The 20,452-nt window shown below is 42.2% G+C and overlaps 1 protein-coding gene across 1 annotated transcript in view; it reads left to right on the plus strand.

Moving 5' to 3' along the window:
* The window catches only part of KIF5B (kinesin family member 5B), a 205,228-nt gene that overhangs the window by 105,077 nt on the left and 79,699 nt on the right, over positions 1 to 20,452 (plus strand). Inside the window, 8 exon segments of the mRNA XM_029588587.1 lie at positions 4,128 to 4,252; positions 4,886 to 4,990; positions 7,347 to 7,492; positions 8,057 to 8,205; positions 9,833 to 10,014; positions 11,824 to 11,892; positions 14,865 to 15,071; positions 15,159 to 15,302. Of these exon segments, the coding sequence (XP_029444447.1) occupies positions 4,128 to 4,252; positions 4,886 to 4,990; positions 7,347 to 7,492; positions 8,057 to 8,205; positions 9,833 to 10,014; positions 11,824 to 11,892; positions 14,865 to 15,071; positions 15,159 to 15,302 (1,127 nt within the window).

A 20,452-nucleotide genomic window follows, 5' to 3' on the forward strand; every position in this document is an offset into this window, starting at 1 on the left:
CCCTGCTGTCATATGAAGATTTGGAGTTTAAATCAGAAGAGGTGGAGAACAGATTCCAGAAGACTCCAGCTCTTCAATGAGTTAGAGTTGAATATTCTCACCAGTCAGGTGGTGGAAATGCGCAAGACTAAAAAGCCACATAAGGATCAGATAAAACTCAAGCTTTGTTTCTCTAAGGAGGGGCAGGAAGAACTTTCTCATTGACTTCATGCTTGAAGGGATTGTGAAAAAGGATTGGGCCTATTCAGACAAGAGGAACTGCTAAGATTCTTCTAAACTCTTTCAAGCAAATGTGGAGGAATGGAGCACAACCCCATCGGTGAATAGCTTGTTATCAGGATCTCTCCAAGCACACAGCTTTTCAATTTGAAGACTCTCTCTTTAAGAAATCATATGGACAGAAGAATGGGCACAATTTTCAAATGCTGTTTGGACCTGGTTCCCTCTTGCAGCTTACTGGCTAGAGCCACTATAAAATTTGCCTAGCAGGTGAAGACTGATGTTCCTTCCAGGAGTGCAAAGTCTCTATTCCTCTTCATCCAGTCAAACCAGTCCAGGCACATGGGTAATGACTTCCAACTGTGAAATGGAAATGGAGACTCACAGGTTTGCTGATATCACCCCTTATAGGCTCCTGTGCTGACCTCAGCTTGCCCATGTTAGCTGAGGCCTGGTGAAGAAACTAGAAATTTGGATGGCAGCTTCCGAGGTGAAAGTTTGTACTTCCTCAGGTAAGCACAGCCAGTGGACCAGGGCCTTCCAGTTGTTGGAATAGGGTTTTTCCTGGCTACAGTTGAGGGAATTACCCCTTTCTCTCCCCTAAAAAGATTAATAGACAAGGCTCCCATCTCTATTTTTACTCTCTCCTCTTCTGAGCCCTGTGGCTGTGCCTGGTTCCTGTTTGTTAAAGCTGTAAAAAAAAAAAAAAAGGTAGAATGGTTTGTCCTCTGAGGGATTGCGAGCTGAAGCAGCAGTAGTAAGGGAGGAAGTGATGGCGTCTCTTCAAGAGTATGGGAAGTGCACAGTAGTTTGCAGTGTATATGGATTGTGCTGTCAGGCATTGGGAGGAGTAAAATGTAAATCTTGTAGGGAGGAGAGGGAGAGAAGGGCAGCATGTGGAGGCATCTGTCCCAGGAGGGCTGCATCGGTGGGTTTGTCTGCAGGCCATTTCTGCCAGCATGCAGGCTGCTTGGTGGAAACAGTGACCATGTTGGAACTGCGAGAAGGGAGGAGCTCTGAGCAGGGCTTCATATGCTGCAGCAGTCTGGTCCACAATTCCTTTGGGTGGAGTTTCAAGAGGAGCAGCTCTCCCATTTCTGCAGATGGAGATGTGCTTTATTTCTTTTCCTGCACCCCTGTTCCCATGGAGTTTATGAAGTTTGCCCTTTTCTGTAGGGCAGAATGCAGCTCCGGGTTTCTTTCCTGCAGGATCCACTCCCTGAGAACTCAGGGGAATCCAGAGCAAAAGAACGAGAAAAGAAGTAGAGAATTGAGAGAGGAGAAAGTCCTGCAGTTTTGGATCTGTCACTTGTGGACCTTAATTTTTTAAGGGAATGCAGCAGTTTGACAAGATGTGTGCCCTTTAACTACTTAGAAGCAGTTATTCCAGACAGTCAATAAACTCCTAGGATCTACCTCTTCCCTATACTTCACACAGACATCAGAAACTCACTGTAATCTAGCAAATTTCTTCACAGATAAGATTGCACATATCCAGTCAGAACTGGATGCCATTTCGGAGAACAGTTTTCTATCTACAACACAAGCTGCCTTGGTGCCTCTCCCTGCCAACTCTTTCCACCTTATGCCTTCTGCTAGAGAAGGACCTTAATGCCCTTCTCACTGACTTCAGAACTAAAACATGCATTGAGGATCCCAGCCCATCTTGGGTAACTAAGCTGGTAAAATCAGGCCTACTCAGCTGCCTCAAAGCCCAAATCAACACATCTTTTGCAGAGAATCACTTACCAGACAGCCTAAAAAAAAGCCATAATCTGAACAATTTTAAAGAAACCCAAACTGGACCTAAACTACTTGTTACTGCCACTCAGTTCCAACCCTTCGATTCCTGAGCAAAATCATTGAAAAGCCTATCCTCTTTTAACTGGGTTCCTACAGACAAAAGAAACATTCTTGATCCATACAAATCTGGCTTCAGACTTCACCCCAGCACTGAAACTGTACTCTTAAACTTAGTTATGAACTATTGCACTGAATTATGAACAAACTGCAGAATTGGTTCTCCTGGACCTCTCAGCAGCTTTTGATATTAAGAACATAAGAACATAAGAAAATGCCATACTGGGTCAGACCAAGGGTCCATCAAGCCCAGCATCCTGTTTCCAACAGTGGCCAATCCAGGCCATAAGAAACTGGCAAGTACCCAAAAACTAAGTCTATTCCATGTAACCATTGCTAATGGCAGTGGCTATTCTCTAAGTGAACTTAATAGCAGGTAATGGACTTCTCCTCCAAGAACTTATCCAATCCTTTTTTAAACACAGCTATACTAACTGCACGAACCACATTCTCTGGCAACAAATTCCAGAGTTTAATTGTGCGTTGAGTAAAAAAGAACTTTCTCCGATTAGTTTTAAATGTGCCCCATGCTAACTTGTAGACCAGTGGTTCTCAACTCATTCCTTAGGACATAACTAGCCAGTCAGGGTTTTAGGATATCCACAATGAATATGCATGGAATAGATTTGCATGCACTGCCTTCAATGTATTTAAATCTAGTTCATGCATATCCATTGTGGATGAGATATGCAGACCCAGTAGGATGCTAGAGACCACCAGCCTTCTTATTTGGTTAGAGAATACCTTCATAGTGCATTTAGCAGTGAGGTTGAGCTCACAGTTGAACTGATTTGCGGAGAAATTTGTTGGAACTCAGTCCATCTTTCAGTTCATTTGTGTGAGGCATAGGGGTCTCTTGGCTTTCAGATCTAACAAAAAAGGTACAATGGTTCTTTAGCAGGTTCAGAGACTCCTCCTCCTCCTCCTCTCCCCCCCCCCCCCCCCCCCCCCCCAGGAGTAGGGAAGGCCTAGAAGTAAGGAATTGCAGTAATCCATTTTTGATAACATTGTTGCTTGCAGGACTTGCGGAAGTCTTGCAAATGGAGTAGGGGTTTACGTTTTTTGAGGATATGGAGCTTGAAAAATCCTCCCTTTATGATTGTGTTAATGTGGTTTTGGAAGTTTAGTTGGTGGTCTAGGGAGACACCGAGATCTCGCATGAAGTAGGGAAAAGCATTTGATGGAAGGGCGAGGTCGCAAGCAGATGGTGGCGTCCCGTCAGGGTGATTTGAAATGACGAGGAGTTCAGTTTTGGAGGAGTTTAAAGCAAGGTGGAGGTTAGAGAGTAGGAAGTTAATGGAGACGAGGCAAGTTTCCAAAACGTAAGAGATTTGGTGAGGGTTTCTTGGATAGGGATGAGGATTTGGACATCGTCTGCATATAAGAAAAACTTAAGACCAAGGTCGGAGAGGAGGTGGCAGAGCGGTAACAAGTATATATTAAAGAACGTGGAGGATAGTGAAGAGCCCTGTGGGACGCCTTGGGTAAGGGGGATGTGTGATGATTTGGAATTCCGAATCATCACCTGTTACAGGTAAGCAACTCTGCTTTATTAGTAAGTCCAAATTTCTCCTTTTTGAGTTTGATTTTAAATTTTAACTACCAGTTCTTCTACTCATAGCCTTGTTGATTTTAATCATTTTTTAAAAGAAATTCCCAAAGTCTCTCTTGTCCTGTATGTTGTCTTGACTAGATTGAAGCTCTATTGAGAAGGGACTCTCTGATGTATTTATACAGCGTTGCATGCGTCTATAACAATATAGAAATTAGCAGAAATGGACAAAACTGAATATTTTGGTTTTCATAATCCCATTTCCCCTTTTTCTTATCTGCTGCCCTGTTTTTTAATCTCTCTTCTGTAGTCTGGAGACAATTCTGAAGCTCCTCCCTCCCTTCTCTGTTACATATGAATTATAAAATTAACAAAAACAATGTAACACATGTCATGGGAAGGAAATCTCAAGAGTAATTACTGTATAAAAGATCTGTAGAAAACTAAGAAAAAGCCCATTACTGTGCTGTAATATTCATTATCGTTTGCATTACAGACATGAATGAGCACAGCTCTCGGAGTCACAGCATTTTTCTTATAAATGTCAAACAAGAAAACACTCAAACAGAACAGAAACTGAGTGGAAAACTTTATTTGGTTGATTTGGCAGGTAGCGAGAAGGTGAGATTTTCTGTGGAGGGTTTTCTATTTTGTTTGAATCTCCAGTTGTATTGGTGATTTTTGAAAGCTTTAATAACATTAAGGTGGTGGTTCTCTTAATGTGTGGGAGGAGCTGGCTTAGCTATTCTATTGTGTAGAAGATGCTCAATTTGATCCTGAAATCAGGACTACTGTTCCTTGAGTTAGCTAAGGATACTGCAGAGGCAGCACTCACAGCTCCCCAGGGTGTGGTGGGAGGGGGTCACGGTCATCACTTCAGTGTGACGCACACTGACTAGGTTCGTGACCCATGATTGCAGAGTGCTGGAAGGAGCTCTGGTGCATGGCCCTGGCTCAGGACCATGGCTGCAATGACCAGACTAGATATATTTGGGGGGGAGGGGTGGGTTTTACAATGGGATGTGGGGGGATAAAAGGGTAAAAAAAAAATTTCGCTGTGTTGCGAGTGACTGTTCATGGCCATGGTTCGGATTGAAATTGTGGACCAAAGCACAAGTAGAAAATACCAGGCCAAAAATTAAATATCTGTGCAAAACAGTGTATTCTTGTATGCTGCTGATGTAATTTTTTAAGATCTTTTGTACATTCTCTTTGTTCTGTTTTGTGCTAATTTTGAGAAAATTCTTTAATTAGGTTAGTAAAACTGGAGCAGAGGGTTCTGTGCTAGATGAAGCTAAGAATATCAACAAGTCCTTGTCCGCACTTGGAAATGTCATTGCAGCTTTAGCAGAATGCAGTGTAAGTTAAACTTGCATTTCCTTGTAAAGTACTAACAAAGGGGTTGATTTATTAAACGGCATTAACACTAACTATTAATGTGTGTAAATGTGGTGTTTATTGCATGTATTTCTGGCTGATAATGAAATGCCAATGAGGCATGCATTACTATGGACAATATTTAATACACATCTTAGTTTTTTGCATTGATGTGTCTGATTCATTTTGTGCCTTTTTGACAGACACATTTTCATTGCACTAATAAACTATGAGGTTTTTTGCATTCTTTTTAGGTCATTACCATAGATTATGCATTAACACTATCGCAAGCTAGTTTACATGCATTGGCCTCAAAATGTGGCAGTCTTGCCAGATGGGCGGTTTTCATGTCCAATGGGGCTACGTTTCCAGAGCATGTGCAGGGCATTTGTTTCATTTTTTTCGGCTGTGGGATTTTGGGCTACTTTTTTTTTTTTAACTTGTGTGTCTTTTTGGGCTTCTTGCCGGAAGGGGAGTGGGATGGGAGGAACATATGACCTTAAACAGGAAGTGCCTTTTCCGTTTTCCCTGATGCGTCGCAACTTAGCTACTGCACCCCATAAAGGGGGGGACAGACAGAGATTGTAGTTCTGTACCGCACAGCATCAACATGTGCGTGAAACCGGTGAGAACAAGCGTGTGCCTTCTGTTTTGGGGGTTTTTTTTCCCTTACAAAAAAGGAAATCCTTTGCAAGCACCATTTTGAGGCAGGAGAAGAATCTTCTGGGCAGAAAGAGTGGGGAAGGGGGTTGACCCAGGAGAGGGAGAGATTGTCGATTCATGGCATTATAAGCTGCTATTTTACTGTTTGTTTTTGTGAGGCTGCTTCAGCGAGATTTCACTCATGTTTTTTAAGGTATTTCTTGATTTGAACTAAAACAGGGGTTGTTACCATATGTCCAATATATGTGCATGTGTCCATCTGTGTTGATTTGAACTACAAAATTAATGTAAAATAGATGCAATTCAAAGAAATAATAGCAATGAAGACTAATTAAAGGCCTGCCTGAGTTAATCTTATTGAAGTATAGTTCAGCTCTGCACAGCTCGCAGATGAACCTTATTATGACAGCCCTGAACATTACAAACCTTGATTTTTACTTTTCCATCAATCTTTTTAAACTCTTATTTCTATACATTGTTAATTTTGTAAACTTGTAGGCATGCAGTGCTGGAATTCTTGTATAATCGTGCATCATAAACATTTTTTTTTGCAAGTTTTGGCTTTTGGGCTAGATTTGGTGACCGATTGGGCTATAAAAATGTTTGGCATCTGGAAACCTTGTAATGTTGATACAATAAATCTGTAATACATAAGATGAGCCATGGTAGGTAGTAGGGATGTGCATTCATTAGCAACAAAATAGGAAATATCGTCTTTATTTCCTATTTCTTTGCATTTCGGGGGGCTAACAAAACAAAAGGAAAACCCATGAAATTTCGTGTGGTTTTCCTATCGTTTTGTTTTTTGTTTTTTTTTGTGGGTGGGGGGGAGAGAGGGCACATTAAAAAAAAAAAAACAAACCAAAAAAACCCACCCCAACCCTTCAAATTTAATTACAAACCCCCACCGTCCTGACCCCCCAAGGCTTGCTGAAAGTCCGTGGTGGTCCAGTGGGGGTCCCGGGAGTGATCTCCCCCTCTCGGGCTGTCGGCTGCTAGTAATCAAAATGCCCTTACCATGTGACGGGGGCTATCGGTGCCATTGGGTCAGCCCCCGTCACATGGTAGGAGCAATGGATGGCCAGTGCCATTTTGATTACCGGCAGCCATAGGCCTGAGAGGGGGAGATCGCTCCCGGTACCCCTGTGGGACCACCAGGGACTTAAGTCTTGGGAGGGTTGGGAGGGTGGGGGGGATTATAGTTAAATAATTTGAAGGGTTGGGGTGGGTTGGTTTTTTTTCTTTCGGGGTTTTCCCAAAATAGAAATGAAAAAAGTTTTCGGGTTCGGGGAATGGACCAAAATGGCCAACCCCGGACCCAAAAATGAAACGGCAACAAAAAAAAAGTAATCACATCCCTAGTAGATAGTGCTGTGTAGAATGCTTAACATAGTCATGTTTGTTTTATTCCTCAAAAAGAAACATTCTTTAATGTAAAAATAAATGATCAGAATTGTACATTAAATTTAATTGGTATTTCTAATGTTTTTAAACATACTGTGGCACACTTCAAAGAAATCTCAAAAGGATTGTATTTTGTCTGAAATATTCATATGCATGAAATTTTAAAGTTTATTAAAGTAATAAAACAAACTTATTCCAGTGATACCCTGTATGTAATAGACTGTACTGATGTTGAGTATGTATCTGCTAACTTGAAATCTTCTTCTTGTAGGCTTATGTTCCGTATCGTGATAGTAAAATGACTAGAATTCTTCAAGATTCATTAGGAGGCAACTGTAGAACCACTATTGTAATTTGCTGCTCTCCCTCATCCTACAATGAGGCTGAAACAAAGTCCACACTGCTATTTGGTCAAAGGTAAGTAAGCAGAAGTTTTCATCTAAAGACTCGAAGAACTGTGTAAAACCCTCTCTTTCTATACTTGCTGTTGAATTCTATATGGAGTTTCTTTTTCTACTATTTCTACGTATCTTATGTGATAGAATTTTTTTTGGGGGGGGAAGGGGAGAGGTTTAGTAGTTTGTTTTTTTCCCTTGGGATCCAGTGCCATGAGCCTTCATTTGCAGCTATTGAGGGATTTCTTTCCCCATATTTTATATCCCTTCTCAACTTGCCCGGTCATTGCAGCAGCAATCCTCAGCCAGAGGCCATAAACTGAGGCTTCTTCCAGAACCTTGCAATCATGGGCCCTGAATTTAATCAACCCGAGTATGGCTGCCCCAATATCTTATTTTAAATATTTATTGACCTATAGAACATATGACTGTCATACTTACTGCATAACTAACATTAGCAGTGAGGAGGAGGTTTTTATGAAACTAGTCACTACGTTCAGCTAGCATGTCTCAAATGTGGTCTTCGCAGTGACCTCAAAGGATGCATGGTATTTATATGGTTATTTTATTATTTTAATTCCTATAGAGCTAAGACAATTAAGAACACTGTTTGTGTCAATGTGGAGCTTACAGCTGAACAATGGAAGAAGAAATATGAAAGAGAAAAAGAGAAAAACAAGACCCTGCGAAACACTATACAGTGGTTGGAGAATGAGCTCAACAGATGGCGCAATGGTAACAGTATCTTTAACTTGATTCATGGTTCCTGCACAGTCTAGTACAGATAATAGAATTACACTACTCCTTTCCTAAGGCTAAGGTGCTCTATAACCTGTACCATAGAAATATATCTCAGTATATGCTTTTCTGTAACAAGAACGTTCAGTTTCTTTCAAATCCGTATGTAACTCTGAAGAAAGTTGCATAATAAAGGTGGCAAAGTATTTTATTTAGTCAGCAAGCAGACTTAGAGAATAGCCACTACTCACTTGCATGATAGTGCGAGATCTGTTTACTGTTTGGAATTTTGCCAGGTACTTGTGACTTGGATTGGCCACTGCTGGAAACAGGATGCTGGGCTTGATGAACCCTCTGTCTGACCCAGTATGGCAATTCTTGTGTTCTTATGATTCCTACTACCGCTACCATTTCTGCCCACTTTAATGCCCAATTCCTAGATAACTCAAGATTTCCTGCTGGCCAAGGGTTTTGGGGGAAGTTTGCTTCTAAGACCAAACCCCACAGTGCTGCTCTTTCAACATCAAGGGTTGCATCGTTTTTCCTCCCTCCCCGTCTCCCGGAGCTCAAGTACTGATGTGATGTGCCCTCTCAGGCAAGATGCTTGAATCCAAATCTCCTGTGCCACAGAATGCAGCGCTATAGCAGAGTTGCAGGGCTGGTGCAATGATCAACAGCTTAGTAATGTATGTACTTTAATATGCAGTTTTTATTGCTATTAGTATGTTTTTTAGGATGGCACATCATGAGTGTCGGTAGATAACTACGCATATGGAAATTACAAAGGACCATCTAGACAGCAAACTGAAAGCCATGAAATCATTATAATAAAATATTGTAATAGGGAGTTCATTCCTGGCAGTGTTGGTCTCCAGGAGGTGAATCCATCCAGGAGGTGAATCCATCCATCCAGCCAGATATGGGCAGGCTGGATGGATCATATGGTCTTTATCTGCGATCATGTTCTATGTTTCCATGAATATTAGGCTTTTCCAAATACTGCCATAAAAGGGGATAGTCAACCACTACTTGGTATATTTTCAAACACTCCAGAAGTTAGAGAGATTCAGAGGAAGCAGGAGCTTGCCTATACTTAACATTACTGGGCTTCTCTCCATTTCCATCCTTACTCCCAAGACTTATTCACCTACGTAGATATGGCTTTACTCAAAATAGAATTCCCTGTATGTACCTGGATCAGTCCAGACCCTAGTTTCATGTCTTTGAGCTGCCCTCAGGTAGCCAGGAAGAGAGAGAGAGCCTCTAGAAATGGAAAATAATTTGAAGAGATTTTTTTTTAGCTCTGAAGGCTGGGTATCATATACTCACATATTGCAGCATTTCAGTTATTATTCAGTAATAGTTTTGTGAATTGAATGGTTTAACTGCTATTTTAAATGGTTGAGGCCTGAATGAAAATAGTGCTAAACTGTATGTTTTGCAACTCCCAGTTAGTGCTCTGTACTGTATACACACTTATTAGTAATTTATTTTCTATTTACTATCATACAGTGTTCAGTGCACACACAGTTTAAAAAAAAATCCTTTTCTGTAGGGCGCATAGTGCTATTTGATGGTAAATTATATTTTATTACAAGAATGCATTTGTGCAAATCTGTTACAGGGGAAACTGTACCTGTTGAGGAACAGTTTGATAAAGAGAAAGCTAACTTGGAAGCTTTTGTTGTGGACAATGTAATCACCAATGATAAACCTGCAGCTCCAATTGGTGGTAATTTTACTGATGCTGAGAGAAGGAAATTTGAAGAAGAAGTGGCTAAACTGTATAAACAGCTTGATGATAAGGTATGTGACCATTCTTGCTAATTTTAAGGGGTCCCTTTGCATATTGTGAAATTGTGGCACTGACTGACACGGTTGTAATGATGGTGATTACACTGCAGCATCCAGTTGAGGCATGACTTTATGCATTCTTCAGTGAGTGAAGCAGAAGAAAATGCAAGAGACTTTATGAGTAGAGAGTGGGGTTGTTTATAATTGTGCACCACCTAGTGATTGATTAAATTAGGTGGTATATCAAATTTAATAAATGATTAAATTCCTGCAGACTGTTTTCCTGCAGTCTATTTTTCAAAGACTGCTTGTTTTTTGTAACATGTAAGACGTGGGTGGGGCTCATGCTATAGGGCAGAGAAAGAGGGTAATGAAAGTAAGTATGAAAAGCTATAGCATGTTACGATAGTGTTCCACTTTTGTTTTTCTGTTAAATTGTTACAAACATGATGAATCTGTTTACATTGATAATTTATTTGGATTAAAAATTATTTATATACATAAGGAGACAATTCTGATAAATCAGCTCCTAATTAACCATGTTGATAGCAAAGTTGTTCATCTAAGATATTGAAGAAATGATACTTAACAGAGCGTGTTTAAATAGCCCACCGTGCATTGTAAGGTATAACTTTAGTGTAATGTAAAGCATCAGAACAAAGACTGACTGACATTTACTATCCAAAGTTCCATACTTTACAAATCCTAAACATAGCCATATTCACAGGAGTCCTTCAACCTAGTGGCTGGATTTAGGGCCATGATTGCAGGGTTCTGGACGTAGCCCTGGTGCATGGTTCCCAGTCCAGGGCTGTCAATGCAATGACGGTATGTTGGATCTGAGGGATAGGGGTACAAAATAGGGGAGAATCTCTGGGAAGTTGGGAATCGAGGCTCATGGTTCCAGATGCTCAGCCCTGGTTTTGATTGAGCTGTTAGTACAAAGGAAGGCTGGGTGGGTAGTGATGGATGTTGGAATATTCATGAATGATGATATCAGTTTTTATGTAAGCCACTTTGATATTGTGTAAAGGTGGGGTGGTAAATGAGAAAAACTTAGATTGTAGGCCCTTTGAGAACAGAGAAGTATCTCTGGTACCTGAATGTAATCTGCTTTGAAGCAGCTGACCAGTATGAAAGGTGGAGTATAAATCAGAAGTTTAATTAAATAAAACAAAAAGAGCAGGATGAAACTGCAGGTTCAAAAAAGTGCTGAGTTTAAAAAATGATTCAGTTCCAAAGATTACTTTTAATTGAACAAAATTTAGTATTGAGTACAATAAGTTATATTTCTGTACTGCTTGTGTTTTAGCCTCCAAATGTAAATATAGTTTTCTGCCCTGATGGGACTTGCAGCATAGTCTCTTCATCAGGGTCAAGAGAAGCTCACATGTGCTTTCTCTATTGAGAGATTCCTTTACGTATCGGGGTCAAAACTGATCACTGATCTGTCACAAAAGCATGTTATTTTTCTTTGTTGCTTTCAATCCTGGAGAGGTGCCAGTAGTTGCTGTTTAAGTTGTATAGCTCTTGTTTTGATTTGGTAGGTGTTATTATTCAGATTGTTAGATGTATAAGTGGCAATTTTCAGATCCTGTTGCAAGAGTATGAAATGGGATCCTTTTCCTAAATTCATATCCCAGTCTCAGAATCTTGACACACTTAACAGAGCATGGATAAAAGTTACAGAATTTGCAAGAAGTTGAGGATACTTTTGCTTTATATTTCCTGTACTAGTGGTGAATAATCTTGGTTGCATTTCTATTTCTCAACAATGTTGAGAATCTTCAGATCAATAGCTTTTTCTCATTTTTACTTCAGGATGAAGAAATTAATCAGCAGAGCCAACTGGTAGAAAAACTGAAGCAGCAAATGTTGGATCAAGAAGAGGTAAGCTGTTTTCAAGATTTTAGTGAAAACCCTCATCTTTCCATAGTGAGTTTTACTTTTAGAGCTTGATTTGTATGTTTTTATTTGAAAGAAAACAAAATAAGTGAGAATAAAAAAGACTATATATTAGATGGTTCCATTATTAAAATAGTCTCTACCCATAACAAGCTCATAGTTTGGTCAGAGGATCTAGAATGACAGATCAATGCCTAAAGTTCTGTGCTACTTGATTCAAGCTTCAGCAGAGCTTCCCATCTCAGGTAGTTGCTCTTTGAACCAATCAGGTTGAGAATCCTGTAAGCACTTAGTTATTTGAAGAACAGAACAAAGTACAACCTTGGTTGACCAAAGAGAGCATTTCAAATACCTATATAAAGGTTGTAATGCTGCCTTTGAACAATTAAGATCAGTTCTGTACTCATCCTATATGAGATTGAAAACTAGGAAAATACTGGAGGCTGTTTTAAATCATGAAGAAAACTGGATAAGAAGAGTCTGAGAGAGATAACAAAACTGAAATGCATCCTGAAGCGGCATTGAGCTACCAATCTAGAGGATCCTTGAGACCTATGACTGAGTTTTCTTTATTACTAACTTTGCGTATGACTATAAGAAAACCACTTTCTCCGAGGGCAAGCAGGATGGTAGTCCTCACACATGGGTGACATCTTCATATGGGGTCTGGAAACGGAAAACATGTCATTTTCTAGAACTTTGACTTGGCACACTGAGCATGCCCAGCATGCCCTATACCACGCATCCATGCAGGGTCCCTCTCTAGTCTTTTTTTTTTTTCCCCCCATGGAACTGTAAGCATCGCAGTGTGAGTAAGCTCACTTTGAATTTTTGGTCTTGTGGAAAACTTTTTCTCTCTTTCTCACGTTTTTCATGGGCTTTCTTTGCGGTATTCACTGGGTTCCTCTCAGTGCTTCCCCGTAGTGTTCCTAATCAGGGTTTTCAACGCTTCTGGTAAGTTTTTTTTCCTTTCACGGTCAGTTCCCCCATGGCGGTGGTGCTTCGGTGCCTGCTGGCCATTGATTTTGATTTTGCGGCCCTTTTATTTTGTCCCATCATGGCCACATCTGGTTTTCGGAGATGCTCCCGTGCTAGAGAACAGTGTCTATTGTGGACCCTCATAAGATATGTCCTCTGCCTGTGAGCACTGCATGATGTTCGGGTTTGCCACTTATGCACACAAATGACCCCGAAGGGACATCATTTTCAGCTCGATAAAATGGAATAGCTCTTCGGGTCGAAGAAGACTGAGGCATCGGCAGCATCAGCATCGATGGACCTCTGAGACGCACCGGTGGACACCACACCATTGGCGAGACTGCCTGTTCTGTCGGCAGATAGGGGTGCCAGAGACTGACCACAGTCTACCTTCTTCAGGCCGAGACGTCAGATTCCTTGTCACTGGGTCGAGCATTGAGGGAAGATGAAGAAGCATTGGCGCCGGTACCCGTTGATGCAAGGGGATGCACCAGCTCATGCCCTGATGCCCCTGAACAGACACCGCGGGGAGAAGCATCAGTTCGCCATCAGTGTTGGGGGTCTGCGACGATCTGCCTCGCGGGTCCGAAGATGATCTGGCAACCCCTTCTCCTTCCCAGTCTGTGTTGGCATCGGCAATGTTCGAGGAGGAGCTAGAGAGGTGAGTCCAGCTGGCGGTGGAATGGGTGCTGCAGGGCATCAGTCTTGTGGCATTCAGGCACCGGAGCCAGTACCGTAGCGTACAGAAGCTCATAGACAGTCCACCTAACTTTTTATTTCTTTTGACAGGAATAGGTTGGGCATTGCCATTGCCAAAAAACACTATCCATTTGGCTAGCAGAATGCATCTCCTTCTGTTAGTCCCAGGTGGGACTGCATCTCATTCTGTAAGAGCCATGGCAGCAAGCAGTTCCGTGGAGGAGGTCGGCAAGCCTACAGCGTGGCGTTCTCTCCACACATTCACATTTCACTATTGTCTGCATAGGTATGGCTGTGACAGTAGGTTCGGCCTGTCTGTCCATTGGAATCTGTTTGAAGTGTAGAGCCCAACTCTCCCCACCTAGGGCCCATTGTTTGCATTCAGACCATCTCCCCCCCCCCCCCCCCCACTATTACCAACAGCACTGTTGTGCCCATTGGCACTTGGTTGGGTGCCTGTTTGTCCCCTTTTTGCATTGGGGCGTTGCCTGTAGTTAGATATTCACTCATGTGCGAGTACTAGCATCCCGCTTCTCCTTGGAGAAAGCAGAGATGCTTACCTGTAACAGATGTTCTCCGAGGACAGCAGGATGTTTGTCCTCACGAAACCTGCCTGCCACCCTGCGGAGTTGAGTTTTTCCTAATTTTTTATTTATATATAATTCTGTTATAAGATTGGAGAGGGACCCCATGTGGACATGTGGTATATGGCATGCTGGGCATGCTCAGTGTGCCAAGTCAGAGTTCTAGAAACTTTGACATAAGTTTTCCGTTTCGGGGCTCTGTCTGATATCACCCATATGTGCGGATTAACATCCTGCTGTCCTTAGAGAACACCTGTTACTGGTAAGCAACTCTGATTTACATTTTACCTATCACTGATTGTTAAACTGGGGAACATTATTGCTATAACAGTCAGTGCAGTGGCTTGTGCTACAATATACCCCCCCCAAACAAACCTAAATTATTGTATTTTATAAATAGTTACTTTATAACATGGTAGAATCTCTTGCAGGATATTAGGATAACTTTCCAAGTATATGCACTAAATGTTGCACTGGAGAATAATTGTACTACCTAATAATATATAGTATCTGGTAATTAATAAGCTAATTTAATTTAAATTCTAAATACTTATTATTTGGCTCAGTGTTTTTTCTGTAGAGGAAATAAAAAAAAATAAAAAAAACTGATTGAGAATCAGCTTTTGATGTTTGGTAATGTTTGATGAAAAGTGTGAGTTTGTCTCTCTAACTAGTTCTCTTTTCTCATAATTGTAGCTTATAGCTTCCACAAGGCGGGACCAGGATAATATGCAAGCAGAACTAAATCGCCTCCAGGCTGAAAACGATGCCTCCAAAGAAGAAGTGAAGGAGGTGCTGCAGGCATTAGAAGAGCTTGCGGTCAATTACGATCAGAAATCTCAGGAAGTAGAAGACAAGACAAAAGAGTATGAGCTGCTCAGTGATGAACTCAGTCAGAAATTGGTTAGTAGCTAGTGTAGAATACTAGCATGTCTGAAGCTGTTTTAACTAAAGGGGATTTTATTTTAATTATATTTTCTCTTGCCTCAGGTAATTTTGTCAAGTATAGATTCAGAGCTGCAAAAACTGAAGGAAATGACCAACCACCAAAAGAAGAGAGCAACAGAGATGATGACATCTCTATTGAAAGATCTTGCAGAAATAGGAATTGCAGTAGGAAATAATGATGTAAAGGTAAAAATATCTGAATCATAAGTATATCAAACTGGTGAATTGATGTATATTATTTTACAAGCTTGCATCCTCTTTTGCAGTTACCCAGGTGGTATTCTACGCATGCTAACCCTATTCTTTAACTCTATCCCTTCTTGTCTAGTTCAGCCACCACAGTAACAGTCCTCAGTCAGGAGCCACACACCTTTACTCCCTCAGTATCCCAGTACATGTGCACTCTAATTCTGACCACTAGATACCACCACTGTGAAGTGGCTGAGATATGTTCTTCTCCTGAAGGGTGGAGGAATATGAATGCTGTCATTTCAGCATCATCAGCTATGGCTGGCTCAAATAAGTAGACTGAGCTTAGGGATAAAACCCCAGCCTTCTGCATGGCTATCTTGCATACCTGATAATGGGCTAAATAATTAAAAGTACCTAGTGCAGCAGTATATTGGTGAGATAGTGATGACATGTTTGGTTGAGCTGAGGTATATGATGGTTACTGAAGTAACTTGTATATATATAATGTTGAAAGGAACTGGTTTCCTTTTAACAGCCTACAAAGTGTCCCTACTGTGTTATCCCTGTGTTACAAAATGTCCCTACCCATTCATAGCCCTAACATTTTTTTTTTTTTTTAAGTATTCCACAATCATTCTGCTCACATTCAAATCTTGAAAAATCATATGGGCAAAGTGCTGCAAAACTTTAACTGTTAAAATTCAAAAAAGGAAAAGCAGCCAGTAAAATGAGACAATTAACCCAACAGATTTTCACACTGACAGAGCTTTCTCAAAATTGGAAGGTTGGCAATTAGAATTAAAGAACATTTGACAAGGACTAGAAGAAATAGAGTGATATCCAGTGGTGTGTCACCAGATAATATAAATAGGTATAGATTTTATGACATTGAACAATGCTACTGTCATTCAGGGAGCTGACAAAATCAAGAAACTTGTCGAGAAATTTAATGTGTTTTAGGCTGAGTTTGCTGTCTAACTACTTACAGTTTAAATCATAAAATTGTTTTGATGGATGTTAACCTTTTTTTCCCGTCGATAGCAGGCTGATTTAGCTGATTCACTGAGGGAAACTCCGCGACCCTCGTAGGCGGAGCTTCCCTTAGTGAGTCACAGAGTTTTGAACTCTGTGCAGCTGCGTGGTGTGTTCCCGCACGAATCAGCCATCTCCTCCTCAGTCTATTTTTTTCCGCAAGCCGAATGCACGCAGGCTTTTTTTCTCTCAGTGATTTTTTCAAATTTCGAGTTTTCGAGTTTTTTCCCCGTAAATATGGCACCGAAACAATCCGGTTTTAAATATTGCCAATGCGAGAAGATTATGTCCCTCATGAATGGACATAATTATTGTTATATTTGCCTCGGGCCCGATCACGACCAGGGATCTAGTCGTGATTGCGGATCATCGTGATTGCGGACATCGTGATTGCGGACATCGCGCAGAGCGAATTGACAGGCTGAGATCGTCGGGCTCTTATGCCCCGACGCCATCGGAGCAGACTTTGCCTGGCCGGGTGAAGACACCATTATCATCTCATCAAAAGATCTGGGACCACGGGAGAAGCTGCAACTTTTACCATCAACTGGGCTCAGGTACTCTTTACCTACAGAGCCCAAGAAATCTCACCAGGGGTCGAGAATCGCTCTCTCTATTCCCAAACAAGGGCCTTCTGCGTCGCCCAGGGCATGGGGACCTGTCCCCGGCACTTCGCAGCCTACGACGCCGTTCACATTGAAGCACACTGCGCACGATCGCTCAAAACACGCGACGCATACGCCATCTATGGCGCCATCGAAGCAGCCGATGCCGTCCACGACGTCTTCAAAGCATGCAGCACCATCCATGACGCCATCCGGACATGCTGTGTGCCGTCTATGAAGCCATCAAGCACGTTGCGCTGTCTACAGCGCCTTCGAGGCATACCACGCACTCTGAGACGCCATCGACGCATGCAGACCCTATGACGCATGTACCTTCCAAAAAGCATAAAATGAAGACACATCATTCAACAGAGCCTCACATTCGACAGTCAAAGAAGATACACAAACACCGTGGGCATAAAGAAAAACCAAATACATCTGTACATTCTGGCTGCTCATCTCATTCCCGAGCAACCCTTACAGATGTGGATGTAGGGTTTCTCTCGGACCCCCCTTCTCCTTCATCCAGAGCGAGCTCCAACAGTGCCGTCTCCATATATTCAGACATGTCTTCCGTCTCATAACGGAAAAACCATTTGCCAGCCTTGCATCCACCTTCTTCTAAAAAATGAAAACCTTTACCGACTAGTCCTCCAGTAAAACAGACTGCAGGACTTCATTCTCAAGACATTCTGCCTACCCGCCCGTCTTCCAAAAGGAGCCAAACTTTGCCACAAGGCACATTAGCATCAAAGGCTATGTCTAAAATATCACAGGCGTTATCTACCTTTTTTGAAGATATAGAATCCATGGAAGGACCGGATTATCCACCAAAGGATTCTCCACCACCATCTTCTCCTACAGAAAAAGTTCCTACGCCTCCAACAGGCGTGGATATTCCCGAGTTTCCAGGCCCGGATCATCCTTATAGCCCGGAATCGCCAATTACATCGGTCTCGTCTCCCTCTTCCTCCACAGGCATGCCGTCTGACCCACCAGACACCTTACCATAACCCTATTCTCCACCGGAGGATCTCTCCTACTCTAAATTTATTGAGAAGGTGGGGACACTCCTCAGTGTGGAGACTGGAAAAGTATCTGACCTCCGTACAGAGACACTCGGTATACTTAAAATTTTGACATGCTACGTGAGCCTACTGCGTTACCACCACATGCAGTTCTACAAGGCGTTCTGGAAAAGATGTGGGAAGCTCCATTTTCCACCCCCTCCACATCTAGGAAAACATTTAAAATTCCGTATGCAGAACTCAGTGGTATATAATTCAGCTCAGCTTCCTCATAACTCAATTGTTGTTGAATCCGCGATGTCCAAGGCAAAACATCCCAAATTACATGCCAACACGCCTCCAAGTATCTGGACGAGTTTGGTTGGAAGTCTTATCATGCTGCGATGCTATCATCAAAAATAAGTACTCATCAGTTCTATATGACTCAGTACTTATTTGAGTCTCTACAAAAGTTACGATCACTTTGCCTCACAGAAGACAATTCGATGCTGCAACCCTTCACAGATATAGAAGGATTGCGCCATTTGCTACATTCCATTTATGAAAACTTTGAAACATCTGCAAGGACCTCGTCGGCAGCAATTGTGGCTCGTCGCATAGCTTGGCTGCGAGCTAGCACCATATGGGACGATGTCCATGAAAAGTTTGCAGATCTTCCCTGCAAAGCTCAAAATCTATTCGGAGACCAATTTGCAGAGACAGTTTCAAAGTTAAAAGATCAGAACTTAGCGGTACTGTCTTTAACTTCACCAACTGATTACCATTCTTCATAAAAAAAAGATATAACCCCTCGTATTGATGTAGAGAGTACCCAAGGGGTCAATTCCATCCTTATCCTCCATTCAGAACACAACCATTCACACCATCAAGATCTTCTTCGCATCCTTCGCTTCCAAGTCACTGTTCACGGTAAGTGTCCTTCTAAACAGGCTACAGCGCCCCCACAGAAGCAGCCTTCTGGCTTTTTGAAAGCTGTGATGCCATCCTCACTGCTACCAGTTGGGGGACGCCTATAATTCTTCCGCAAGCATTGGGAATCCATCACTTCAGATTGTTGGGTCCTACAAATCATAAAGGAAGGTTACCAACTGAATTTTCTAACCAATCCCCCTTTGCCGCATATACCATCTCTTCACGGCTTCCAGCATCAGATATCATCATTAAAAATGGAGGTCTCAGAACTCCTTCTAAACGAATCCATTCAGCTCCTTCCATCTCATCAAATGGATCAAGGATTCTACTCCCAATACTTCCCCATCCCAAAAAAATCAGGAGGTCTTCGACCCATTCTCGATCTTCGAGACCTCAACAAACATATCCAAAAAGAGAAATTCAAAATGACCTCTCTCAAAAACATACTTCCTCTCCTACAATGGAACGATTGGATGTGTTCCATCGATCTGAAGGATGCGTACTCTCACATTCCCATGCACCCGTCCTCCTGGCGTTTCCTGTGTTTCCAAGTTCAGAACACTTATTACCAGTACAAGGTCCTACCATTCGGCCTTTCCTCGGCACCCAGAGTATTCACGAAGTGCCTAGCGATGGTGGTGGCTCATCTCGGACAACAGTCAATCCAAATCTTTCCTTACCTGGATGACACAGCCTCAGACCCGACTACGCTCAAGACCCATACTGCCACCACATTACAATGTCTCCACAATTTAGGATTCATCATCAATTACGAGAAATCACATCTCCAACCCACACAACTACTGCAGTTTATTGGAGCAGTGATATACACACCATACACAACAGCTTACCATCCTCGGGACAGGTTTCTCACCCTGTCGGATCTAGCGCAACGTATGCATAGGCAAACATGTTCCTCTGCATGACATGTCCTCCAACTGCTAGCCCACATGACGGCTGCCATCCATGTAGTCCCTCACACAAGACTCCATATGCGACAACTGCAATGGGGCCTAAAAATGTCAATGGTGCCAATACAAACAGCCTTTATCCAAAAAGGTCCACATTACTGCACCAATGAAGCTGGACATTCAATGGTGGCTCTCCCATTCCAATCTCTCCATGGGTTCCCCATTCAGGATGCCTCCTTATCAACTGATTCTCACCACGGATGCCTCCCGAAAGGGCTGAGGAGCACACCTAACCACCTTAAAAACTCAAGGGTTATGGTCCCCCAGGGAATCGCACTACACATAAATCTCCTCGAACTTCGAGCAATATGGAAAGCACTCCAAACAGTCTCAGCTCAAGTAATAGGGAAACGACTCATGATTTATACAGACAAAGTTGCCATATTCTACATAAACAAAGAAGGCGGGTCCGGTTCATGGACTCTTTGCCGAGAAGCCCGCCGCATACTTCATTGGACGGAGTCCATGCACGCATCCCTCCAGGCAACTTAATTGCGGGTTTAGACAACACCACAGCGGGACCGCCTCAGCAGGATTTTCCATCCACACGAATGGATGCTCAGTCGAGAAGTGGCAGCAACTCTCTTTCGTGAATG

This window comes from Rhinatrema bivittatum, chromosome 2, assembly GCF_901001135.1.
Source record: "Rhinatrema bivittatum chromosome 2, aRhiBiv1.1, whole genome shotgun sequence".
NCBI lineage: Eukaryota > Metazoa > Chordata > Amphibia > Gymnophiona > Rhinatrematidae > Rhinatrema > Rhinatrema bivittatum.